Genomic DNA, 27416 nt, shown 5'->3' on the forward strand with positions numbered 1-27416 from the left:
GTGTGTGTGTGTGTATATATATTTATATATATATCTACTGTCATATTTCAAACGAAGTGTTAAAGCCATGCTTCTTTACTGACTAAGTCTTGTTTTATAATTAATAATTTTGGTGTTTATTAAAGAAACCTGGTTGGTGTATTTTATTCTGAAGTAAAATTAGAGTGTAATTGGCCGTATCGGTAACTGGGTAAACATTTAAATACATGTTGTGACTTGTGGAGAAGTGGAACTAGAGAAAGACAGTACACTCCTGCCGCCTCGGTCGTAACAGCTTGTTTGCCCATTCCAGCAGCCTGTCTATGTCCCGTTGAACTTTATTACTATTCTCCTCACAGTTCACAATACTTCCAAGTTTTGTGTCATCTGCAAATTTTGAAATTATGCCCTGTACACCCAAGTCTGGGTTATTAATATGTATCAGGAAAAGCAGGGGTCCAAACACTGACCCTGGGGAAACCCACTACATATACCTTCCTCCAGTTCAAAAAAAACAAACATTCACCACTACTCTCTGTTTCTTGTCACTTAGCCAATTTGTCCCCATGCTGCTACAGTCCCTGTTGTTCCAACTTTGCTGACAAACCTGTTAATGTGGCACTTTATCAAATGCCTTTTGGAGATCCATGTCCACCACATCAACCGCATTACCCTCATCAACCCATCTGATCAAAATACTCAAGCAAGTTATTTAAACTCCATTTTAAAAAGAATTTGTTCATGGGATGCAGGCCAGCATTTATTGCCCATTCCTAATTGCCCTTGGGATGGTGGTGAGCTGCCTTCTTGAACCACTGCAGTCCTTGGAATATAGGTACACCCACAATTCTGTCAGGAAGGGAGTTGCATACGAACATACGAATTAGGAGCAGGAGTAGGCCACTCGGCCCCTCAAGCCTGTTCCAGGATTTTGACCCCGTGACAGGGAAGGAACAACAATATAGTTCCAAGTCAGGATGGTGTGTGACTTGGAGGGAAGCTTGCAGGTGGTGGTGTTCCCATGCACCTGCTGCTCTGTCCTTCTAGGTGGTAGAGGTCACGGGTTTGGAAGGTGCTGTCGAAGGAGGCTTGGTGAGTTGCTGCAGTGTATCTTGTAGATTTTACACACTGCTGCCACTGTGCACTGTTGGTGGAGGCAGTGAATGTTTCAGGTGGTAGATGGGGTGGTGATCAAGCAGGCTGCTTTGTCCTGGATGGTGTGAGCTTCTTGAGTGTTGTTGGAGCTGTACCCATCCAGGCAAGTGGAGAGTATTCCATCACACTCCTGACTTGTGCCTTGTAGATGGTGGACAGGCTTTGGGGAGTTAGGAGGTGAGTTACACGCCACAGAATTCCCAGACTCTGACCTGCTCTTGTAGCCACGGTATTTATGTAGTTGGTCCAGTTCAGTTCCTGGTCAATGGTAACCCCCCAGAATGGTGATAGTGGGGTTTCAGCAATTGGAATGCCATTGAACATCAAGGGGAGGTGGTTAGGTTCTCTCTTGTTGGAAATGTTCATTCTGTCATGCTAGGCCCCCACCTGCCAAGAATGAGGCACATCAGTTTTGTCATTAACATTGATTTTTAACTGTTGGAGCGAGGGAATGACTTGTTAAACAGATCAGCTGTGGCTGGAAAAAAACATTTACATACTAACAGACATCGAAGGTGAGGAAGTGCATTCCAGGGCCTGCTAAGGAGGATACAGTCCACAAGGACCAGGACTGGTTAGACCAGCTGGTTACATAACTACCTGGCTGTTTCAGGGTTTGAATTCAGAAAGACTGTCTGCTCTTAGACTGAAAAGATCTCTCCTGTCTGCTCCCATCTCTTTCTCACGGAACTCCAAATCCACTAAAGCCACATAAACCCCAAGAGATAAAAGTCTTCTACAGCGAACAAGGTTTAGGAAGAATATTGGGCTCCAATGAAAAGCAAGATCTACCTACAATGAAGGACTCTACAGTGAGCACGAAGATCCATAACAAAAACCCTCTTCAGAGATTGCCTCAAACGTTTCCACTTTATTTCTTCTGCTCTGTTCTGTCTCTATCTGGATGTGTGTATCGCATATGCATGCTAGCGTGGGCGCGTCGTCTATCCGTAGGCGTCAACCGAATTAGAGTTTAAGTTCAAGTTTTTAATAAATTTCAACTTTTCTTCTTTAAACCTAAGAAAACCTGTTTGTGCTGGTTTCTTTGCCTTATAATTGGAAAGCAGTGAACCAGGATTCACCAAGGGGGAGCTAAAAACCTGGTGTTTAAAATTAAACCCTGTTACGGTAAGACCAGGTGAAGGCTGAGAGGGAACTCTAGACACCTTTCTCACCGGGTCTTAACAATTGGCTGGCACTTCTGGCAAGTAACATTCATGCCACACTTATCAGCCCAAGCCTGGATATTTAGGTCTTGCTGCACATGGACACGGGCTGCTTCAGTATCTGAGGAGTCGCAAATGGCGCTGAACATTGTGCAATCATCAGCGAACATCCCCACTTCTGACCTTATTTGCCCTTAAAAAATGCATGCTGGCTTTCCTTAATTAATCCACATAGTTCCACAATCAGAATTTTTTTGTTACAATTAGGTGTAATCAGCAAAATAATTGTGGAAGGGTGTTAATCGACACACAGTGCTCCCTGCATCGAATAGGCGAAACGGCTCATTGGCCAGCGGTCTGTTGATGATACTTCTTGGTTTTATTGAGTTTAAACCTAATGTGAACTCAGCATCTATGCTCCAACACTCTGCTCCCCACCTGAAGCTAAAGACCAGTTCTACGAGGAACTCAATAATATCATTAGTAGCATCCCCAATACCGAACATCTGTTCTTGCTGGGGGACTTTAATGCCAGGGTTGGGGCCGACCATGACTCATGGCCCTCCTGCCTTGGGCGCTATGGCATTGGAAGGATGAATGAGAATGGACAGAGACTGCTTGAGTTGTGTACCTATCATAACCCCTGCATCACCAACTCGTTCTTTCATACTAAACCCTGTCACCAGGTTTCTTGGAGGCACCCAAGATCACGTCGTTGGCACCAGCTGGACCTCATCGTCACAAGGCGGGCCTCTATAAACAGCGTTCAAATCACAGGCAGCTTCCACAGTGCGGACTGCGACACCGACCACTCCCTGGTGTGCAGCACGGTTAGACTCAAACTAAAGAAGCTACATCACTCCAAGCAGAAGGGCCGCCCGCGCATCAACACTAACAGAATTTCTTATCCATAGCTGTTACATAAATTTCTAAATTCACTTGAAAAAGCCCTTCAAAACACTCCTACAGGGGATGCAGAGACCAAGTGGGCCCACATCAGAGATGCCATCTATGACTCAGCAATGACCACCTTTGGCAAACGTGTGAAGCAGAATGCAGATTGGTTCCAATCTCACTTTGAAGAGCTGGAACCTGTCATAGCCGCAAAGCGCATTGCACTGTTGAACTACAAGAAAGCCCCCAGTGAGTTAACATCCGTAGCACTTAAAGCAGCCAGAAGCGCTGCACAAAGAACTGCCAGGCGTTGCGCAAATGACTACTGGCAACACCTATGCAGTCATATTCAGCTGGCCTCCGACACCGGAAACATCAGAGGAATGTATAATGGCATTAAGAGAGCTTTTGGGCCAACCATCAAGAAGATCGCCCTCCTCAAATCTAAATCAGGGGACACGATCACTGACCAACGCAAGCAAATGAACCACTGGGTGGAGCACTACCTAGAACTGTACTCCAGGGAAAATGTTGTCACTGATACCGCCCTCAGTGCAGCCCAGTCTCTGCCAGTCATGGATGAGCTGGACGTATAGCCAACAAAATCGGAACCCAGTGATGCCATTGATTCTCTAGCCAGCGGAAAAGGACGGCATTACCCCTGAAATAATCAAGAGTGCCAAGCCTGCTATACTTTCAGCACTCCACGAACTGCTTTGCCTGTGCTGGAATGAGGGAGCAGTACCACAGGACATGCACGAAATCATCACCCTCTATAAGAACAAGGGTGACCGTGGTGACTGCAACAACTACCGTGGAATCTCCCTGCTCAGCATAGTGGGGAAAGTTTCTGCTTGAGTCGCTTTAAACAGACTCCAGAAGCTGGCTGAGCATGTCTACCCTGCGGCACAGTGTGGCTTTCGAGCAGAGAGATTGACCATTGACATGCTGTTCTCCCTTCGTCAGCTACAGGAAATATGCCGCGAACAACAGATGCCCGTCTATGTTGCTTTCATAGATCTCACCAAAGCCTTTGACCTCGTCAGCAGACGTGGTCTCTTCAGACTACTAGAAAAGATCGGATGTCCACCAAAGCTACTAAGTATCATCACCACATTCCATGACAATATGAAAGGCACAATTCAACATAGCGGCACCTCATCAGACCTCTTTCCTATCCTGAGTGGCGTGAAACAGGGTTGTGTTCTCACACCTACACTGTTTGGGATCTTCTTCTCCCTGCTGCTCTCACATGCGTTCAAGTCTTCAGAAGAGGAATTTTCCTCCACACAAGATCAGGTTGTTCAACATTGCCCGTCTAAGAGCAAAGACCAAAGTACGGAAAGTCCGCATCAGGGAACTCCTCTTTGCTGACGATGCTGCATTAACATCTCACACTCAAGAGTGGCTGCAGAGACCCATCGACAGGATTGCGGCTGCCTGCAACGAATTTGGCTTAGCCATCAGCCTCAAGAAAACGAACATCATGGGACAGGACGTCAGAAATGCTCCATCCATCAATGTCAGCGACCACGCTCTGGAAGTGGTTCAAGAGTTCACCTACCTAGGCTCAACTATCACCAGTAACCTGTCTCTCGATGCAGAAATCAACAAGCGCATGGGAAAGGCTTCCACTGCTATGTCCAGACTGGCCAAGAGAGTATGGGAAAATGGCGCACTGACACGGAACACAAAAGTCCGAGTGTATCAAGCCTGTGTCCTCAGTACCTTGCTCTACAGCAGCAAGGCCTGGACGACGTATGTCAGCCAAGAGCAACGTCTCAATTCATTCCATCTTCGCTGCCTCCGGAGAATCCTTGGCATCAGGTGGCAGGACCGTATCTCCAACACAGAAGTCCTCGAGGCGGCCAACATCCCTAGTATATACACCCTACTGGGCCAGCAGCACTTGAGATGGCTTGGCCATGTGAGCCGCATGGAAGGTGGCAGGATCCCAAAGGACACATTGTACAGCGAGCTCGTCACTGGTACCAGACCCACCGGCCGTCCATGTCTCCCCTTTAAAGACGTCTGCAAATGTGATGAAGTCCTGTGATATTGATCACAAGTCGTGGGAGTCAGCTGCCAGTGATTGCCAGAGCTGGCGGACAGCCATAAAGGCGGGGCTAAAGTGTGGCGAGTCGAAGAGACTTAGCAGTTGGCAGGAAAAAAGACAGAACCGCAAGGGGAGAGCCAACTGTGTAACAGCCCTGACAACCAATTTTATCTGCAGCACCTGTGGAAGAGTCTGTCACTCTAGAATTGCCTTTGTAGCCACTCCAGGAGCTGTTCCACAAACCACTGACCACCTCCAGGTGCTTACCCATTGTCTCTCGAGACAAGGAGGCCAAAGAAGAAGAAGAAACCTAATGTGAAGGGTGGTTTTAATTCTAAAATCAGAAGGCTTATTGTTGAGCGGGTCTCAGCACTATCAACCATTTTCAAAAATGAAACTAATCTCAGTTGTTAACTGACACATTGTTATTCATTACTCTGCCCATTTTTCTTCCTTGGTCTCCCGGAGTCCTTGACTCTTTGCCCAGATAAAATTCAGTGAATGATGGGCTATTCAATTTTAGACAGCCTCGCAGCTGAATCTACAGTGTACTTAATGCACAATCTGAGTTTATAGATTAAGGTTAATTACTTGGGCATGGTACCAGAAGCAAACTGGAATACTGTTCAGCAAGCACCCCTGGATAGCAAGATCCCTGACATTCTTATTTTTTCCCACTCTGGAGTGTTGAGACTAGCTGCAGCACTCCAACTGTGCCCCCACCCCGCCAGCAAGTGACACCAACTGGAGATTGAATTGGGGCCCTTTTATGTCATAAGTGCTACACAAATACAAATCGGGGTTGTGGTGGTCTGTGCAACTTAATTCCACACATTTTGCATTTACTCACTTGGCCATTGGACAGATATTTCTTTTACGGCCAAGTGAGTAAAAACAGGCCATTCGGCCCAACTGGTCTATGCTGGTGTTTATGCTCGACTTGAGCCTCCTTCTGCCTTACTTCATCTATCCCCACCAGCATATCCTTCTATTCCTCTCCCTACTTATCTAGTTTCCCTTTAAATATGTCTATGCTTTTTGCTACAGCCACTCCATGTGGCAGCAAGTTTCACACTCTGAGGAAAGACATATAAATTTTGTTTCCTTTTGTTTGTTTTCATCATTTGTTGCTATTGACTTCATTGGAGTAGTTACTGAGTTCAGTGTGAGGATCTCAATTAACACACACAATTTAAGCTGAGGCACCTCTGGCAATTATTCTCCACTGAAACATTTTAGTTTTGTTTACTTTTTATCAAACTCAGTAACTCTCGAAGCCAGTTCTGAAGTTATTGCCAATTTACATTTAAACAAAGTTTAAAAAAAAAAGTTTTTTGTCTTTTTGTGAGGTGCTGATAGTAAGGGTGCTTGTTTAGAATGTAAATGGGTTTGTTCCATTGTGCAATGCTATTTGTGTGGATTTAGGGACTTTTTAGTCTGGACAAAGTTAGGCAATCTACCTTTTTTTATATACAGGGGTTTAGTTATCTGCCCTTAAGTTTCAAGAACTCTTTAATTTGACGGCCATTTTTACCTTTCGGGGAATAGAAGAAGCATTCTGAGGTGGGTACGTATTTAACATTCTGTTATTTTAGTGTCTTCCTGGGGTCTGTGGTAAATCTAACTGCTGAATGCAGCTCCTTGTGACGTTGCCACTACTGGACTAATGATTGGCACCATAGCTGCAGCTCTTGAGCAGTAATATGCAGTACAGTTTGTAAGTAGAATTCTATGTACCCTGTGTGTTGTACGCTGGAAAGAAAGTTTGCAGACTTGTAGCTCTTACGACCTCATACCTTCAACCCTCAGGTTTCCTTTTTTAGTGCAAATACTTACAAGAAAAATCTAGAATTATCTACAGTTTGGAATGGCGAGGAGGGGAAACAGTTCTATTGAGAACAATGCTCTTATATATCTGACACTGGAAGATCAGGTTCAAAAAGTGTAATAGCTTAATCCTGGCCCCTCCCTTTCAGTCACAGTCCTCATAGTGACCACTCATGAGTTTGTAATGATAGAACGTTCCAGCAATTTGAGAATAACTTTTGCAAGTGCAGGCTTTTTAAAAAATAAAATTTTGTGTTATCTTTTCGTTTAATTTCTTTTCTTAATTTGGTAATGACTTAGAGCTCCATTGAGTTAGAAGTCTTTGTGTACCATCGTAATGGTGACTACTATTTCATTTGTATTTTTGGTACCAGTTAAGTAGTGGTGCCCTTGCTACCTAATAGCACTATATTTTCTTGTCCGGGGATAGAGCAAGGAGGCACAAATTTGGTAGAATCACCTTTTGTTTCTCCATTTGAACAATCAATGGAATCGCTTTTGTTGAGTTGAGTAATCAGATTATTTTTACCACTTTCCTTCAAGAATTTCAAAAAGCTCTTTTTTAAATTTTAGTCCTATTTTCTTAAATCATTAATGCAAGCTTCCTGAGTAACTATGTTACTTTCACCCAAATAGTTGTATTATCTAATACCAGCCAAGTATTGAGTGTACAGTGTTATGCCAATGTGATTTGTTGAATGATAATTTTAGGTGCAGACACGATGGGCTGAATGGCCTCCTGTGCCGTAAATTTTCTATGGTTCTATAGTTTTAATTTTTCTGTGGTTCACTGAGAGCTGACTGTATTTTTTTGAGAAATTTAAGAAGAACATTTTTATAAAGACAAGCTGCCAGCAAAGTCATCACTTCAGCTTAAAATGATCACCTGGTTTGCTACACAGTATCCTACATTGCAAAGGACTGTGAGGAGGGAGACAAGATGTCTGCTCAGTCCCCAGCAAGAACCAAGACCCAGGAAGTTTAAAGGAACTACCTGTTCTTTCAGCAAGCAGAGAAATACTGCTAACTGCTATGTTTGAATCACTGACTGACTGTCACGTGACAAGCCCCTCCCCATCTGTGGTTTTAAGATGGTGTTTTTCTCTGCAGTAGAGGAGAAGCAACTGCACTCTGACATGAGCAGACCCTAAGTGGAGGGTCCCTCTCTCCATTCCAGCTTGAAAGCTTTCAAATCCTGCTGTTGATTGATCACCTTTGCATACTCCAGCTATGGTCAGAAACTGTGTTGGAGGAAATCATCTGCATCGCTATCTCCAAGAGACTCACCGAACCAGTCATCTACCTCTTCAAACTAAAAGCCTCAGGACCACTGAATTCAGCTAGAAGTCAGCCGCATAACCAAACTTCACAGACTGTATACCTTTTTTAATGGACTCTAACTCAACCAATCTACCTTTCCCCACTCTGTAACCTATTTGTGTGTGTGTGTAAACCTCCAGAGTGTGTGAGAGAGTGAAAGTCGGTGCTTTGTTTATTATTTTATTAGTTCGGTTTAGGTATAATAAAGTGAACCTCTTTCTTAACTCAAGAAAACCTATCCAATTGGTTCTTGTTATGATCATAGCAAGTAAATAATCAAACACCTACTGAATTGGCCAATGCATCCACTTTAAGAAAGTTTTAAACCTGTTTTGGGAAAAGAGGAAGCCCTTCGACCCCTCCTCACTTGACCGTAACAACAGTATTTGGAGGAGTATTAAATTGAACAATTCATGCTTCGACTGTACTCTATTGGTGCAGTGAATACAGCACTATGAGAGCTTGCAGCACAAGAGTTGATTGTTGCAGTGTATTCTCTCGGGGAATGGCTGCCATTCAGCTTTACTAGTCAACACTGGGTATGTATTGTTGAATGTGACGTGTGACGTTTTTATATTCAGCAAACTTCTTCTCAAGATTTTACTGAACCTGTGGCTGAACAAGGCTGACAAGGTGCTTCAGGCATTTTACACAGGGAGAAGCAGCCGCAGGGTTCCACAGTTAATTTTTCATGGCCTACCTGCTTCTTTTCACTAGTGTTAAAAATATTTCACAAATACTATACAAATTTTACACAGCAGTTGATCTGTGCTGAAACAGTTTGATTTTGCACTCGATCCATTATTTAATTTTGCAGTTAAATGAGGCATTGTGGTATTTGAAAAATGCATCAAACCTCAAGTAACTGCAGCTGACCAGTTAATTTCTGTCCAATTAAACTTGTGTACGTATTATTTCACCCCTCCCCCCCCCCCCCCCCCCCCCCCCCGCCCAACCACTACCACATGGGAATAGAAATATAATGATGGGCCTTGTCCATGTGCCAATGTTAGAAATAAGTCCCTGTGAACAAATTCTTGTGGAGTTCTGTGAAACAAACCTGAGAAGAGACACTTCATCCTTTTTGAAGTAGGACTTGGTTTGCACAAACAAAGATGACTTTTTAAAAACGTCTCCACTAATGTAAGTATGTAAATTATGATAAGTGATCATGGAATGGAAGTTTGATCTTTCACTGCTGCATCCTTTTTCTTCCTCCAATGTTGTTGCTCAAATGTTAACTATAGGAGCAAAATTCAAAAGCATTAAAATAGATGGGCCATTGATAGAAGTTAGTAATTGGAGCATAGACAAGCCACAAAGGATTAGGCTCACTGTGACAGAAAAACTGAACGACGAGTGATTGGTGAAGAGATTAACACTGTTAGTTAAAAGCCAGCAAGATGTTGATTTTTTTTCCCACCTTTCATTTGATTAGTTGAGAAATCAAATATCTGAAATTACTCTTTGTCAAAATCTCTTGTCCCATTTAAGCTGGAGTTCAGCAGAAAAACGGATATAGGACGTTTGGGAGAGTCAACACACAGCACGTGTGCAAATAGGGCAGCAGATACCTGTGTTGTGATTGGCCGTATGTTTACATCACTGTGATATTGGCTTTCATTAAAAATTAGCTCTGTTGCCAGTGAACAATTGAGGTTACATTTGGTTTGATTTATGCTGCAGTGCTTTCAAATTCATATTGACGTAAATTTACTCTAGAAACTGCGCTTTCATTCCCATTTGAGAAGGTTAACCTAATATGTGTTATACTGCAGAATGCAGTCTATGCTGGATTAAATCAACACTATAAAGATACCACGCCTGTTCATTCACAGGAATCCTGCTGCTTAATCTAGCAATGCATATGAGCTATGCCGAAGAAAATAGATAAAGCTGGCAAAGTGATAATCTGCAACAGAACTTCCTGTGTCCGTTCAATGTTAAAATGCTATTTATTTAACAGGCTGCATTTCTTGCTCCTGGACCTACTGTGGACTAAAGTTCTAATGGCTGATAGAATGGCGAACCGCTTTATAGTTGCAGCCACGTAAGTCGTTATGGTTTACGTTGGGGACACAAGCTGCTGTAGTTGCACCTGCACATTAGAAGTCCAGGAGGTCCATACAAAATGTCAGTCATAAAACTTCATGCATCACTCCTGCCTGCGCATTTCTTTCTCAGATAATGTTGGCACCTGACCCTGTTCCATGGGATGCAGAAATTTAAACGCAGTCAGAGCCATGATCCTTAAATTATGCATCAGTGCATGGAGGTCATCTCAGCGACAAATTCCTTTGTATTTTTCTACAGTTTCTGTAACTGTAAGGGTTAGTTTCATGAGAACTGTGTCCAGTTGTTTTACTCTCTTCCTCTTTCTCCCCCCGCCTCCCCAAGTTTGCTTAAAAATGGGGCTGTCATTTTAAGCTGCTGCACTCCACATCCTTTGACTTTACTACCTGTTTGTTTTAATAGGTGGAAAACTATAGATTTCATAGCACAGAAGTCGAAAATCTCCCCTGGGATATTTAGTTCCATTTTGGAATACCCACACTTTTTAAAAACCCAGCCCAATCTTCCAGTGGATTGGGTGGGGCTGGTGGGGGGGGGGGATATTGTCTTGGCAGCTGTGTATCAGATCAATTGATTCAAAGTAGTATTTTATGAAAGAATTTCTAGAAATAAAGCTTTCGATCGCTGAAGATCCAATTACTAGTCCACTAAGTAATCTGAACTTTGTCTACACAGTTGAAATATAAAAGGTTTGTTCTGCTAATGTGTCTTCTCACCCATGCAGAGGGAAATTGGACACTTAGTGTGCATTTATGATGCACGTCTAATTTGTTGGAATCTGTGCTTTTGGATCTTTGCCACTGCTGACTCATCACCAGTGCCTGGTATAGGTTATATTTTTAACTCTAGTTCCCTACAGCCAATACATTGTACAGTATTGAGTACGTGTTGGTTGCACCAGCTTTTGTATTTAAGCTAATATTTCAGTTTGTAAAAAGCTTGCATTGCATTTTAACTGTTGTATCTGAGAGGTGACATTATCAACCAAACCTTGATGTAGGTTCAAACAATCATAGCAAGTAAGATATTGCAAATTCTATTGTGAATGTTATAAAAGGGAGCGAATGTACTCCATGAAGAAAATTCCCTGGGCTAAACTGAGTATAATTGCAGGTTGCATTCAAGAGTTCCTCCCCTCCCCACCTCTGGCACCACCGCATGTCGAAACACTTCCTCCTTATGAGTAGGATAGGGAGGGTTTTGGAGGCATGGGTTATTATTCAGATATTCTATAATTTGCATAATTGCTCCAGATAGGTGTTCGGTGTTGGGGATGCTGCTAATGATGTTATGGAGTTGTTCATAGAACTGGTCTTTAGCTTCAGGTGCGGAACAGAGTGTTGGAGCATAGATGCTGAGTAGGTGTACTGGACCAGAGGTGGTGAGCAGTCGGATGGACAGTATGCGTTCCGAGCCATTTGAGGGAGGCTCTATCATGCTGAGCAAGGAGTTTCTGATGGCGAAGCCCACTCCATGCTGTCTTGGTTCTTCAGGATCCCTGCCCTGCCAGAAGAAGGTGTAGTCTTGCTCTGCTAGAGAGCCACTCGCGGGGAGGCGAGTCTCCTGAAGTGCTGCAATGTCCACATTGAGTCTACTGAGCTCGTTGTTAATGATGGCGGTCTTCCGAGAATCGTTGATTTGTGTAAGGTCTTCCGACAGGCCAGGACACATAGTTCTGACGTTCCAGCTTGCAAAGCGAAGGGCTGGTACCTTCTTTCCTTTTTTCATGTTGTTTGGTGCGGTGTATCAGTCCACCTTTCGGGCAACTCCATAACATCATTAGCAGCATCCCCAACACCGAACACCTATTCCTGCTGGGGGACTTTAATGCCAGGGTTGGGGCCGACCATGACTCATGGCCCTCCTGCCTTGGGCGCTATGGCGTTGGAAGGATGAATGAGAGCGGGCAGAGACTGCTTGAGTTGTGTACCTATCATAACCTCTGCATCACCAACTCGTTCTTTCACACTAAACCCTGTCACCAGGTTTCATGGAGGCACCCAAGATCACGTCGTTGGCACCAGCTAGACCTCATTGTCACAAGGCGAGCCACCTTAAACAGTGTTCAAATCACACGCAGCTTCCACAGTGCGGACTGCGACACCGACCACTCCCTGGTGTGCAGCAAGGTTAGACTCAGACCAAAGAAGTTGCATCATTCCAAGCAGAAGGGCCATCCGCGCATCAACACGAGCAGAATTTCTCACCCACAGCTGTTACAAAAATTTCTAAATTCACTTGTAACAGCCCTTCAAAACACTCCCACAGGGGATGCTGAGACCAAGTGGGCCCACATCAGAGACGCCATCTATGAGTCAGCTTTGACCACCTATGGCAAAAGTGCGAAGAGAAATGCAGACTGGTTTCAATCTCATAATGAAGAGCTGGAATCTGTCATAGCCGCTAAGCGCATTGCACTTTTGAACTACAAGAAAGCCCCCAGCGATTTAACATCCGCAGCACTTAAAGCAGCCAGAAGTACTGCACAAAGAACAGCTAGGCGTTGCGCAAACGACTACTGGCAACACCTATGCAGTCATATTCAGCTGGCCTCAGACACCGGAAACATCAGAGGAATGTATGATGGCATGAAGAGAGCTCTTGGGCCAACCATCAAGAAGATCACCCCCCTCAAATCTAAATCGGGGGACATAATCACTGACCAACACAAACAGATGGACCGCTGGGTTGAGCACTACCTAGAACTGTACTCCAGGGAGAATGCTGTCACTGAGACTGCCCTCAATGCAGCCCAGCCTCTACCAGTCATGGATGAGCTGGACATACAGCCAACCAAATCGGAACTCAGTGATGCCATTGATTCCCTAGCCAGCGGAAAAGCCCCTGGGAAGGACAGCATTACCCCTGAAATAATCAAGAGTGCCAAGCCTGCTATACTCTCAGCACTACATGAACTGCTATGCCTGTGCTGGGACGAGGGAGCAGTACCCCAGGACATGCGCGATGCCAACATCATCACCCTCTATAAAAACAAAGGTGACCGCGGTGACTGCAACAACTACCGTGGAATCTCCCTGCTCAGCATAGTGGGGAAAGTCTTTGCTCGAGTCGCTCTGAACAGGCTCCAGAAGCTGGCCGAGCGCGTCTACCCTGAGGCACAGTGTGGCTTTCGTGCAGAGAGATCGACTATTGACATGCTGTTCTCCCTTCGTCAGATACAGGAGAAATGCCGTGAACAACAGATGCCCCTCTACATTGCTTTCATTGATCTCACCAAAGCCTTTGACCTCGTCAGCAGACGTGGTCTCTTCAGACTACTAGAAAAGATCGGATGTCCACCAAAGCTACTAAGTATCATCACCTCATTCCATGACAATATGAAAGGCACAATTCAACATGGTGGCTCCTCATCAGAGCCCTTTCCTATCCTGAGTGGTGTGAAACAGGGCTGTGTTCTCGCACCCACACTTTTTGGGATTTTCTTCTCCCTGCTGCTTTCACATGCGTTCAAATCCTCTGAAGAAGGAATTTTCCTCCACACAAGATCAGGGGGCAGGTTGTTCAACCTTGCCCGTCTAAGAGCGAAGTCCAAAGTACGGAAAGTCCTCATCAGAGAACTCCTCTTTGCTGACGATGCTGCTTTAACATCTCACACTGAAGAATGCCTGCAGAGTCTCATCGACAGGTTTGCGTCTGCCTGCAATGAATTTGGCCTAACCATCAGCCTCAAGAAAACGAACATCATGGGGCAGGATGTCAGAAATGCTCCATCCATCAATATTGGCGACCACGCTCTGGAAGTGGTTCAAGAGTTCACCTACCTAGGCTCAACTATCACCAGTAACCTGTCTCTAGATGCAGAAATCAACAAGCGCATGGGTAAGGCTTCCACTGCTATGTCCAGACTGGCCAAGAGAGTGTGGGAAAATGGCGCACTGACACGGAACACAAAAGTCCGAGTGTATCAGGCCTGTGTCCTCAGTACCTTGCTCTACGGCAGCGAGGCCTGGACAACGTATGCCAGCCAAGAGCGACGTCTCAATTCATTCCATCTTCGCTGCCTTCGGAGAATACTTGGCATCAGGTGGCAGGACTATATCTCCAACACAGAAGTCCTTGAAGCGGCCAACATCCCCAGCTTATACACACTACTGAGTCAGCGGCGCTTGAGATGGCTTGGCCATGTGAGCCGCATGGAAGATGGCAGGATCCCCAAAGACACATTGTACAGCGAGCTCGCCACTGGTATCAGACCCACCGGCCGTCCATGTCTCCGTTATAAAGACGTCTGCAAACGTGACATGAAATCGTGTGACATTGATCACAAGTCGTGGGAGTCAGTTGCCAGCATTCGCCAGAGCTGGCGGGCAGCCATAAAGACAGGGCTAAATTGTGGCGAATCGAAGAGACTTAGTAGTTGGCAGGAAAAAAGACAGAGGCGCAAGGGGAGAGCCAACTGTGCAACAGCCCCAACAAACAAATTTCTCTGCAGCACCTGTGGAAGAGCCTGTCACTCCAGAATTGGCCTTTATAGCCACTCCAGGCGCTGCTTCACAAACCACTGACCACCTCCAGGCGCGTATCCATTGTCTCTCGAGATAAGGAGGCCCAAAAGAGAAAGAAAGAAGCTCCAGATACAATGATGTACCAACAATATACAAGTGAATGTAATAACATTGTTCCCAAAATAAGTGATTAAGTGTATTTGTTCATTGGATGAGAAATTTCTCACATAGTATTGCTGGTATTGGCTACAGAGGCCTTGCTCTGCTCTCTGTGTCCTCTGTGCTGTGGATCGCTTCCTGTGCGGCCCGCGCAGCATTCTGTTAGGGCACACACCGGGCCGTCCCTTGCATGTGCCAGAAGGCTGTGAATGGATGTTAACCTGATGCCACACTGCCTCTGCGGTTTTTATTTGTGCCCATCTTTTTAATAAGTCATTCTGGTGTTACATTGTTAAGTGAAACAATTCTTTTCCCTCCAAATTAATGTTTGTACTATGTTTTCATTCCAAAACCTGCCCCACTGAGTTCCATCTAAACATTTATTTGTACAATTTTCAAAACCGCAGCAAATTGAAAGTAATCTCTATGAAATCACTTTTGTTAAATATTTACAGTTGAAAGCAAGAAGACATAGTGCAACAGAAGAAGTTTCATGTAATATTTCACTAAGAGGTTTACGATCAGGAGATGGCCTGTTTGACTACACAGTATGCAAGCCACTTTCAGGTACTGGTTTCATTTGCAGACTAAGGGAGCCACTTCACAACATGTGTTCACAATTGGACATTGTACTCCACAGAACAGTGAGTTTTTACATTCTAACTGACCTGTCTCCAATTAGGGACACTGCATCCTTCATTCTCAATTGATATTTGAATCTTTTCTGTGATGCTGGATCCAGTCATTTCAGTGAAACTTTTTAAAGCCATTCATTCTTTAACTCTCATGAAGCTTCTCTATGCGATTGTTTCTCTGTAAATCACTACTTTATAAGAGTTTTTTTTCCTTTTTAAAGTTCCTAAATGATGTGCTGTTTTCTCACAGGGGCTCCTCTTTATAGTTGTGATCTTTGTTTTCTCCCCCACTCCGAGGTTCTCTGTATAATGTTCCTCTCAGTTCCCAGAACTTCCTGACTGTAACAAAACTCAGTCCATTGTATTGCTTGCAGCAGGTGTCATGGAGTGCAGATTATGGAAATGCTTCAGAGCACTTCTCTGGTTATCATGAGTTTAGGAACCTCTGATTTTTATTTTGCAGGATCAGGTTTAGTTCAGTTCATTGGTTTAAGCTGAAATCAATCTTCCTCCGTTCCTTTTTTTTAACATATGTAATGCACACTTTGCCCTGAGCCAGACCTACATTGAATGTTTTTGATTTTAAAGCCCTCCCTTGGTGTACTCTTAAGTGAAAATCTTAAGGGTGTAATAAGGCTTTTCACTATTAGTGCATGTTTATTTCCTTTGCTCATTATCGTTCTTTAACAAAAACAATTTATATTTAAATAGCATCTTATCAACACCTCAGGACATTGCAAAAAAACATTGCAACACAACAAATTACTTTTTGTACTGTGGCCATTTTTCATATAGTGGATGAGATAAATGAAAAGTTATCTTTTGGTGGTGATGATTGAGGGGAAACGTTGGTCAGGATACTGGGGGAGCTTTCCTGCTCCTCGTCAAACTGTGGCATGAGATCTGTTAGGCCCACCTGCTCCTAAACCCCATGATTCCATGATCTCCCAGTATTCCTACATTCAGCCATCCCCTCCCAAGTGCTTGCAGACTCAGTTCTCTCCTCATACCACTTTTATACTCTCTAACCACCTCTGCAATGCTCCCGCACCCCAGCATACAACTTTCAGTGCTTCTAAAACAGCACTTCCAACACCAAGAAAGCATATGTTCTCCCTTTCCCTGTCATTGCTGCACATCTCTTACCCACCTGGAACATCATCCCTACAACTTTCTGTGTTACTTGGACTTTAAAAAAAAAATTAAAATTATGTATATAGCTAAATAAATATAATAGTCAAGGACACTGATTTGCAATTTTCACAAAAATAGGGGCAAACTCTCATAATTGGATCCTGGAAATATTGACAAGTTCCATAATAGTTTATAATAAAATGCAGTTTTGCTTATTCAGTAACCATAACTCAGAGGTCCTCACTATATATGGTATGCTACATAGTATAAATTGCATTGTGCATAGTGCCATAGGATCTGTCTGTCTTTTGCTGCTTTCCTGATAGTCCAGTGGATTAACTGCTGAGGTATTCAGCCATACAGGATAGGTGGATCCAAGGTTTAATCCTTAATTTCTACTGAGTTAACATGAGGGAGAGGGTAGAGACAGACACGGGGCAAGTTGGGAAGGGGTGCTTAGTGCAGGATGAGGCTCGTGTGTGGCATAAACACTGGCATTGACCAGTTGAGCCAAATGGCTTGTTTGTGTGCTTCAGCTTCCATATAAGATGGTCTCAGCCAGAGGTTGTACTTGTGAGATGATACGATTGGGCTCCATGGCTGAATACTCACCAGATATTCTTGCTGCAATTATACAAGGCCTTGGTGATACCACATCTGGAGTATTATGTGCAGTTTTGGTCTCCTTATCTGAGGAAGGATGTTCTTGCTATGGAGGGAGTGCAGCGAAGGTTCACCAGACTGATTCCTGGGATGGCAGGACTGATGTATGAAGAGACATTGGGTCGATTAGGCTTGTATCCGCTAGAGTTTAGAAGAATGAGAGGGGATCTCATAGAAACCTACAAAATTCTAACAGGACTGGACAGACTAGATACAGGAAGGCTGTTCCCGATGGCGGGGCAGTCCAGGACCAGGGGTCACGATCTAAGGATAAGGGGTAAGCCATTTAGGACTGAGATAAGGAGGGATTTCTTCACCCAGAGAGTGGTGAACCTGTGGAATTCTCTACCACAGAAAGCAGTTGAGGCCAAATCATTAAATATATTCAAGAAAGAGTTAGATATAGGGATAAAGGAATCAAGGGATACGGGGAGAAAGCGGGAACAGGGTACTGAGTTTGGACGATCAGCCATGATTGTATTGAGTGGTGGTGCAGGCTCGAAGGGCCGAATGGCCTACTGCTGCTCCTATTTTCTATGTTTCTATAGGTGTAACCTGTGTATGAAGATATAAAAGTTGCAAATTCTGAAGGAGTTTTAAATAAAAAAAAAATCATTGCCCATATTTCAAAATTAGGTGCACATAATGAGGGAAACAAATTGATCTTGGGTAGGTACACATAGCTTTAATTTAGTGTTCACAGTTACTATTGCTTCTAACATCTGATTTCCAAGCATTAAAGGAATAAACGTTTACATTTCTACATTATACATAAATAGCAGCAAAATTTAGTTACTACATGTAAAGCCTACCATTGAAACCTCGTCTTTGTTACGGATCAATTCTCATCCTTAGGATGGAGAAGGAAACTGCAGGGGATGGGAACAATCGAAATGTGGAGCTTATTCAAGGAGCAGCTACTGCGTGTCCTTGATAAGTATGTACCTGTGAGGCAGGGAGGAAGTTGTCGAGCGAGGGAGCCGTGGTTTACTAAAGAAGTTGAAGTGCTTGTCAAGAGGAAGAAGAAGGCTTATGTTAGGATGAGACATGAAGGCTCAGTTAGGGCGCTTGAGAGTTACAAGCTAGCCAGGAAGGATCTAAAGGGAGAGCTAAGAAGAGCAAGGAGAGGACACGAGAAGTCATTGGCGGATAGGATCAGGGAAAACCCTAAGGCTTTCTATAGGTATATCAGGAATAAAAGAATGACTAGAGTTAGATTAGGGCCAATCAAGGATGGTAGTGGGAAGTTGTGTGTGGAATCAGAGGAGGTAGGGGAAGTGTTAAATGAATATTTTGCGTCAGTATTTACAGTAGAGAAAGAAAATGTTGTCGAGGAGAATACTGAGATTCAGGCTACTAGGCTAGATGGGATTGAGGTTCACAAGGAGGAGGTGTTAGCAATTTTGGAAAGTGTGAAAATAGATAAGTCCCCTGGGCCAGATGGGATTTATCCAAGGATTCTCTGGGAAGCCAGGGAGGAGATTGCAGAGCCTTTGTCCTTGATCTTTATGTCGTCATTGTCGACAGGAATAGTGCCGGAAGACTGGAGGATAGCAAATGTTGTCCCCTTGTTCAAGAAGGGGAGTAGAGACAGCCCTGGTAATTATAGACCTGTGAGCCTTACTTCGGTTGTGGGTAAAATGTTGGAAAAGGTTATGAGACAGGATTTATAATCATCTTGAAAAGAATAAGTTCATTAGCGATAGTCAGCACGGTTTTGTGAAGGGTAGGTCGTGCCTCACAAACCTTATTGAGTTTTTCGAGAAGGTGACCAAACGGGTGGATGAGGGTAAAGCAGTGGATGTGGTGTATATGGATTTCAGTAAGGCGTTTGATAAGGTTCCCCACGGTAGGCTATTGCAGAAAATACGGAAGTATGGGGTTGAAGGTGATTTAGAGCTTTGGATCAGAAATTGGCGAGCTGAAAGAAGACAGAGGGTGGTGGTTGATGGCAAATGTTCATCCTGGAGTTTAGTTACTAGTGGTGTACCGCAAGGATCTGTTTTGGGGCCACTGCTGTTTGTCATTTTTATAAATGACCTGGAAGAGGGTGTAGAAGGGTGGGTTAGTAAATTTGCGGATGACACGAAGGTCGGTGGAGTTGTGGATAGTGCCGAAGGATGTTGTAGGGTACAGAGGGATATAGATAGGCTGCAGAGCTGGGCTGAGAGATGGCAAATGGAGTTTAATGCGGAAAAGTGTGAGGTGATTCACTTTGGAAGGAGTAACAGGAATGCAGAGTACTGGGCTAATGGGAAGATTTTTGGTAGTGTAGATGAACAGAGAGATCTTGGTGTCCAGGTACATAAATCCCTGAAAGTTGCTACCCAGGTTAATAGGGCTGTTAAGAAGGCATATGGTGTGTTAGCGTTTATTAGTAGAGGGATCGAGTTTCGGAGCCGCAAGGTCATGCTGCAGCTGTACAAAACTCTGGTGAGACCGCACCTGGAGTATTGCGTGCAGTTCTGGTCACCGCATTATAGGAAGGATGTGGAAGCTTTGGAAAGGGTGCAGAGGAGATTTACTAGGATGTTGCCTGGTATGGAGGGAAGGTCTTACGAGGAAAGGCTGAGGGACTTGAGGTTGTTTTCGTTGGAGAGAAGGAGGAGGAGAGGTGACTTAATAGAGACATATAAGATAATCAGAGGGTTAGATAGGGTGGATAGTGAGAGTCTTTTTCCTCGGATGGTGATGGCAAACACGAGGGGACATAGCTTTAAGTTGAGGGGTGATAGATATAGGACAGATGTTAGAGGTAGTTTCTTGACTCAGAGAGTAGTAGGGGCGTGGGACGCCCTGCCTGCAACAGTAGTAGTCTCACCAACTTTAAGGGTATTTAAGTGGTCATTGGATAGACATATGGATGAAAATGGAATAGTGTAGGTCAGATGGTTTCACAGGTTGGCGCAACATCGAGGGCCAAAGGGCCTGTACTGCGCTGTAATGTTCTAATTGGATGAAGAGAGAGCAAGGAACAAGTTTTAAAAACAAACTGATATTTTTAAAATCTCCATAACAATTAATATTTGAAGGAATGAGACTCCACATTTTTAATAGTTAATCTTCTGTGCTAGAGAGGTTGATTGGCAGTAATAAACACTTATCACATTGTTAAAAATGTACTTCGACTGGAATGGACAATCCAACTTTTTGTGGCGAGTTTATTTTGTAATTACCTCGCAAATACAGCAACTTTAGGCCATTTCGTGCATGTCAGTGGTGAGACAGACAGTGAGATGCCGTTTTGTGAAGCTAATGGCGGAGTGGCACAACTCAGACAGCAACTATTCCATCTGCTGCCCTTGCCTCAAGCTGCGAGCACCATTAGCCACACTGTTACTTTGATAGGAACATCTGGTCCTGTGAAATGCATTAAATTGGCTAAGGAACACAGGAAAACTTTCTGTGATTTAAACACCAGCTTTTACTGTCATTTTATACAAATATATGTAATGCTGTCTGCCAGGCAGCTTGAATATTTAAAAATCAACTCTGAAATTGAAAGGAAAGGCACTCTTTGCCCTGGTATTAAATCATTACAGTAGTGTCCCTTGTTGGCAATATGCAGAGGAAAGAAAAAGCTTACTCTGGCCCCTGACCAATCGGCCCACCTCCTTTCTCTCTGTGCCAATGTTAGTGTCTAGGCCATAGCCATAGAGGGGAAAGTTATGCTATTCTGGCAGCAGGAGAATTGTATTCCACCACAATCCGTAACCTCATGGCCCAGCATATCCCTCACTCTACCATTATCAGCAATACAGGGGATCAACCTTGGTTCAATGAGAAGTGCAAGAAAGCATACCAGGAGCAGCACCAGGCACACCTAAAAATAAGATGCCAGCCTGGTGAAGCTACAACACAGGACTACCTGCATGCTAAACAGTGGATGCAGCATGCTATAGACAGAGCTAAGCGATCCCACAACTAACGGATCAGATCAAAGCTGTACAGCCCTATCGCATCCAGTTGCAAATGGTGGTGAACAATTAAACAACCAACAGAGGAGGAGGCTGCACGGACATCCCCATCCTCAATGATGGCAGAGATCAGCATGTCAGTGTAAAAGACAAGGCTGAAGCATTTGCAACCATCTTCAGCCAGAAATGCCAAGTGAACAATCAATCTCAGCCTCCTCCTTAGGACCCCACCATCACAGTTGCCAGTCTTCAGACAATTCAATTGACTCCATGTGATATCAAGCAACAGCTGAAGGCACTAGATACTGCAATGGCTATGGTCCCGGACAACATCTTGGCTGCAGTGCTAAAGACTTATGCTCCAGAACTAGCCATGCTTCTTGCCAAGCTGACAGAGACACAAATAGGTTACAGAGTGGGGAAAGGTAGATTGGTTGAGTGTGAGTCCATAAAAAAGGTATACAGCGTGAAGTTTGGTGATTCGGCTGGCTTCTAGCTGAATCCAGTGGTCCTGAGGCTTTTAGTTTGAAGAGGTAGATGACTGGTTCGGTGAGTCTCTTGAAGATAGTGATGTGGATGATTTCCCCCAACGAAGTTTCTGATTGTGGTCAGAGTATGCAAAGGTGGTCAATCAACGGCAGGATTTGAAAGCTTTCAAGCTGGAATGAAGAGAGAGAGCGAGGGACACAGATGGGGAGGGGCTTGTCACATGACAGTCACTCAGTCATTTAGACATAGCAGTATTTCTCTGTTTGATGAGAGAACAGATAGTTGATTTAAACTTCCTGGGTCTTGGTTCTTGCTGGGGACTGAGCAGACATTTTGTCTCCCTCCTCATAATCCTTTGCAATGTAGGATACAGTGTAGCTAACTAGGTGATCATCTTAAGTTGAAAGGATGACTTTGTTGGCAACTTGTCTTTTAAAAAAATATACAAATTCAAATCTCCAGTCAGTGGACCACAGAAAATTATCATTCAAAAAAACACATTGGCGTAACAGCCCTATCAGCCTAGACTCAATTATCAATAAAGTGATGGAAGGGGTCTTTGGCAGTGCTATCAAGGGACACTTACTCACCAAATAACCTGCTCACCAGTGCTCAGTTTGGATTCAGCCAGGCCTACTCGGCTCCAGACCTCGTTATATATAGCCTTGCTCCCAACATGATCAAAAAAGCTTAATACCAGAGGTGAGGTGAGAGTGACTGCCCTTGGCATCAAGGCAATAGTTGACTGAGTATGGCACCAAAGAGCCGTAGTAAAATTGAAGTCAATGGGAATTGAGGAAAACTCTTCACTGGTTGGAGTCATACCTAGCACATAGAATATTAGAGGCCAATCATCTTAACCTCAGCCCATCACTGCAGGAGTTTCTCAGGGTATTATCCTAGGCCCAACCATCTTCAGCTGCTTCATCAATGACCTTCCCTTTCACATAAGGTGAGAAGTGGGGATGTTCGCTTATGATTGCACATTGTGCAGCACTATTTGCGACTCCTCAGATAATGAAGCAACCCGTGCCCGCATGTAGGAAGACCTGGACAACATCCAGGCTGGGGCTGATAAGTGGCAAGTAACATTCATGCCACACAAGTGCCAAGCAATGACCATCTCAGACAAGAGAGAATCTTGCCACCTCCCCATGACATTCAATGACATTACTATTGTTGCATCCTCCACCATCAACATCATGAGGGTCACTATTGACCTGAAACTTAACTGGAGCAGTCACATAAATTCTGTGACTGCAAGAGCAAGTCAGAGGTTGGGCATTCTGTGGTGACTGAATAATCTCCTGACTCCCTTAAAACCTATCCACCATCTACAAGATACAAGTCAGGAGTATGATGGAATACTTGCCTGGATGCGTGCAGCTCCAACTATACTCAAGAAGCTCAACACAAACCAGGAAAAAGCAGCCGCTTGATCAGCACTCCAACTACCACCTTAAACATTCACTCCTTCCACCACCGATGCACATGGCAGCAGTGTGTACCATCTGCAAGATATGCTGCAGCAACTCGCCAAGGCTGCTTCGAAAGCATCTCCAAAACTGTGACCTCTACCACATAGAAGGATAAGGGCAGCAGGTGCATGGGAACACCATTACCTGTAAGTTCCCACCAAGCCACACACCATCCTGACTTGGAACTATATCGCCAATTCCTTCATCGCTGGGTCAAGATCCTGGAACACTCTCTAACAGAACTGTGGGTGTACCTACATCACACAGTTCAAGAAGGCAATTAGAGGTGGGCAATAAATGCTGTCTTTGCCAGCGATGCCATCATCCCAGTAATGAATAAAAAGTGTCAATTATTTTGATTATAATTTTGCTGAGGTCTGGTACTGCTATTGAGACATCTGCAGGTGTATTTAATGGAGCTTAGCTACACCAAAGACAACAACAGGAGCTTGAATTTATATTGTATCTTTAAGGCAGTAAACGTACCTATGCGGTTCGCAGGAACTCTCTATGAAACAAAATTTGACACTGATCCATGCAGAGATATGAGGTGACCAAAAACTTGATCAAAGAGTTTGGTTTTAAGGAGCATCTTAAATGAGGACAGCGAGGTAGAAAGGCCGAAGAGGGAATTCCAGACCTTGGGGCCCAGGCAGTTGAAGACACAGCCTGCAATAGTGGAGCATTAAAATTGGGGATATGCAAGAGGCCGAAGTTGGAAGAGCGCAGAGATCTCTGGAGGGCTGTAGGTGGATACAGAGATAGGGAGGATCGAGGCCATGGATGGTTTTAAAAACGAGGTTTAGGATTTTAAAATCGAGGTATCGCCCACCTGGAAACTCATGCCAGTCAAGGAGTACAGGGATAATGGGTGAGCTCGACCCGGTGTGAGTTAGGACACGGGCAGCAAAATTTTGGATTTCAAGGTTCTGAAGGGTAGATGATGGAAGTCGAGCCAGGAAAGCAAGTCTAGAGGTAACAAAGGCATGGCTGAGGGATTCAGCAAAAGATGAGCTGACGCAGGGGTGGAGACGGCGATGTTATTGAGGTGGAAGTAGGTGGTCTTGATTGAGCAGTTTTGTGGTCAGGAGCTCATCTCGGGGTCAAATCAGATGCTAAGGTTGCAAATGTTCTGGTTCAGCCTCAGACAGTGACCAGGGTGAGGGATGGAGTCGGTGTGGAGTTTGTGATGGGGACCGTAGATTAATTTTAGAGTCTGCTCTTGCATGCTGGTTGTATGCTTGTACAACCGTACAACCGGCACAGTGGCGCAGTGGTTAGCACTGCAGCCTCACAGCTCCAGCGACCCGGGTTCAATTCTGGGTACTGCCTGTGTGGAGTTTGCAAGTTCTCCCTGTGTCTGCGTGGGTTTCCTCCGGGTGCTCCGGTTTCCTCCCACATGCCAAAGACTTGCAGGTTGATAGGTTAATTGGCCGTTATAAATTGCCCCTAGTATAGGTAGGTGGTAGGGGAAATATAGGGACAGGTGGGAATGTGGTAGGAATATGTGATTAGTGTAGGATTAGTATAAATGGGTGGTTGATGGTCGGCACAGACTCGGTGGGCCGAAGGGCCTGTTTCAGTGCTGTATCTCTAAACTAAACTACAGTTGGTTGCAAAGAATTTAATTTTTCCTAGGGCATGTTATGCGGGGGCATGTTTACAGAAGCTGGTTGGGGCGGGGTAGGTAACGAGTAGGCGAGGTGACACTTGGTCTATGTGATCTCCTTGACTGGATTTGAGGGTTGCAGAGGAACTTTCCAGAGTATTTTTCCCTTTTTATTTCTTCTGTGTTTTGCCCCTCTCAGGAGATTACAATGCTATGGGGTGGGAAGAGAGATTGAGCAAGTGTTTAGTCACGGTGATGTGGGGCAGGTTTCGTGGGCCAGCTGGTCTTTCCCTGACTGTCAATTTTGTATGTTTGGGAGAGCAATGCTATGGACATGACATTGGGAGAAATTTTTGATGTTAAATCTGCATGATTTGAACCCATCCTGACACTCCGGGAAGCTTTATTTTTGTTTTAATTTGGAAGCTGAGATTTATAGCAGTGAAGTGGTTCAAGCAATTTTTTTGAGCAGAATCCTACCTCCATTTGCCATTATGAACATGCCAACTCGGACATGGAAGGGCACACTGGTTAGCATTTAGCTCATTTACTTCTGAGACCCAGGTTCTAATCATACTAAGACTAGTAGAACTCTCTTCTTTCCAGTGGCTTAGAAAGATGGCTTTCATTTTATGGACCCATGTATTAAAACTAGTTCAGCACAAAAGCAATATACTGTGAATGCTGGAAATCTGAAACAAAAGCTAAATGTTGGAGACAGTCAGAAGATCAAGCAAGTGGAGAACCAACACTTCAGACCAATGGTCATTCATTGTTACTGATAGATGCTAGACATGAACAGCTGCCAGGGAAAAGGGTGGTTTGGCGGGTGGTGGGGGAAGTGGCAGGAAGTGTCTGTGATCGGGTGGACGGCAGGAATGATATAATAATGTAGCAAATGTTAGTAGTGAATTGGAAATTTCACTCAGTGCATGGCAATGTCATTACCAGCACAGCAATTGGTGCTGACCTGAAGTTAGAAAAATGCATTGTTGATGGAGATTAAGAGAAGGCTTTACTCTACATTTAACCTACGCTATACTTGACCTGGGAGTGCTTGACAAAACTGTTATTCCATTGTCCTACATTGAGTCGTCATCTTGATCATCACAAATGCTACTTTAATATATTGCCGAAGGACTTGAGCCACATCCTTTTTTTGAAGGGTCTGCTTTATCATCTGTATTATTTCCACAAAGTCTTTGATAAGGCAGCATGTAGTAGACCCATGAGTAAAGTCAGAGCAATGAGGGGTCTTTAAAATTTTGAAGGGGTTTGACAGAATAGAGATAGAGAAGATGCTTCCACTTGTTGGGAGACTAAAAATAGAAGCCATAAATGTAATCTAGTGGAGAATTCAGGAGAAACTTCTTTATCCATAGAGTGGTTAGAATGTGGAACTCACCACCTCAAGGAGCATTAATAATAAAAATAAAAACAAGAAATGCTGGAATTACTCAGCAGGTCTGGCAGCATCTGTGGAGAGAGAAGCAGAGTTAATGTTTCAGGTCAGTGACCTTTCATCAGAACTGGCAAAGCAAATAAAGCGGGGTGGGGCAAGAGATAACAAAAGGGAAGGTGTTGATAGGACAGGGTCACAGAGAATAACTGACCATAAGATCATGGAGCAAAGGCAAATGGTATGTTACTGGTGTGCTGTAAGACAAAGCGTTAGTGCAGAGTGGGTGTTAATTGACAGAAAAATGAACAACCCTGGCCCAAAGCACAAACATGAAAAGAAAGGTGAAGAGCATTGATGTGTTTAAGGGGAAACTAGATAAGCACATGAGATAGAAAGGAATAGGAGGTTATGCTGATAGAGTGAGATAAAAGGAGTGGAAGGCAGCTTGTGTGGAGCATAAAAATCGACATGGACTGATTAGGCTGAATGGCCTGTTTCTGTGCCTTAAATGCCACATAATTCTATGTAATTTCAAACCTTTATGCTAGCCTAATTTTGGGCCCAATGCCTGTTGCAACAGATGGACATTTACATATCAACAGAAGCTGATATTTGATATCAAACTGAATGATACATTTCATATCAGAGCAGGCATCTGGTTCCTGTGAAATGTATATTAATGGCAATCAGCTCTACAGTAAACCCTGAATACTGGAACTTGCCTATTACTCTGGCTCTAATGTGTCGTTAAATTCAATACTAAATATTGCAACTGTAGTCTTTTTAAACTAATACAAAATGTGAAGACAACAAACCTGTTGAGGGTTGTAAGAAGAGGAGTACACAGTGTGCAAAATGAGAAGAAAATTATTCTTTCTCAGGTAATGGTCGCTGAATGTTACGTCACACATGGATGACCAAAACCTTTTTTAAAGAGGATTCTGTATGAGGAGGTGGAGAGGTTTAGAGAGGGAATTCCAGAGCATGGGTCTAG

The 27416-nt window shown here is 44.1% G+C and overlaps 1 protein-coding gene across 3 annotated transcripts in view; it reads left to right on the forward strand.

Annotated features, from left to right (window-relative positions):
• Positions 1–27416, forward strand: part of tsen15 (TSEN15 tRNA splicing endonuclease subunit) — a 122051-nt gene that overhangs the window by 37088 nt on the left and 57547 nt on the right. Inside the window, exon 4 of one of the 3 annotated variants that reach the window (XM_068037829.1) lies at positions 15551–15645. The exons of the other annotated variants lie outside the window; for them this stretch is intronic. Coding sequence (XP_067893930.1) covers positions 15551–15554 — 4 coding nt within the window. The 3' untranslated portion in view covers positions 15555–15645. Of the gene's footprint in view, positions 1–15550; positions 15646–27416 lie in introns of those variants that run through there. 3 annotated transcript variants of the gene reach the window in all.

This window comes from Heterodontus francisci, chromosome 8, assembly GCF_036365525.1.
Source record: "Heterodontus francisci isolate sHetFra1 chromosome 8, sHetFra1.hap1, whole genome shotgun sequence".
NCBI lineage: Eukaryota > Metazoa > Chordata > Chondrichthyes > Heterodontiformes > Heterodontidae > Heterodontus > Heterodontus francisci.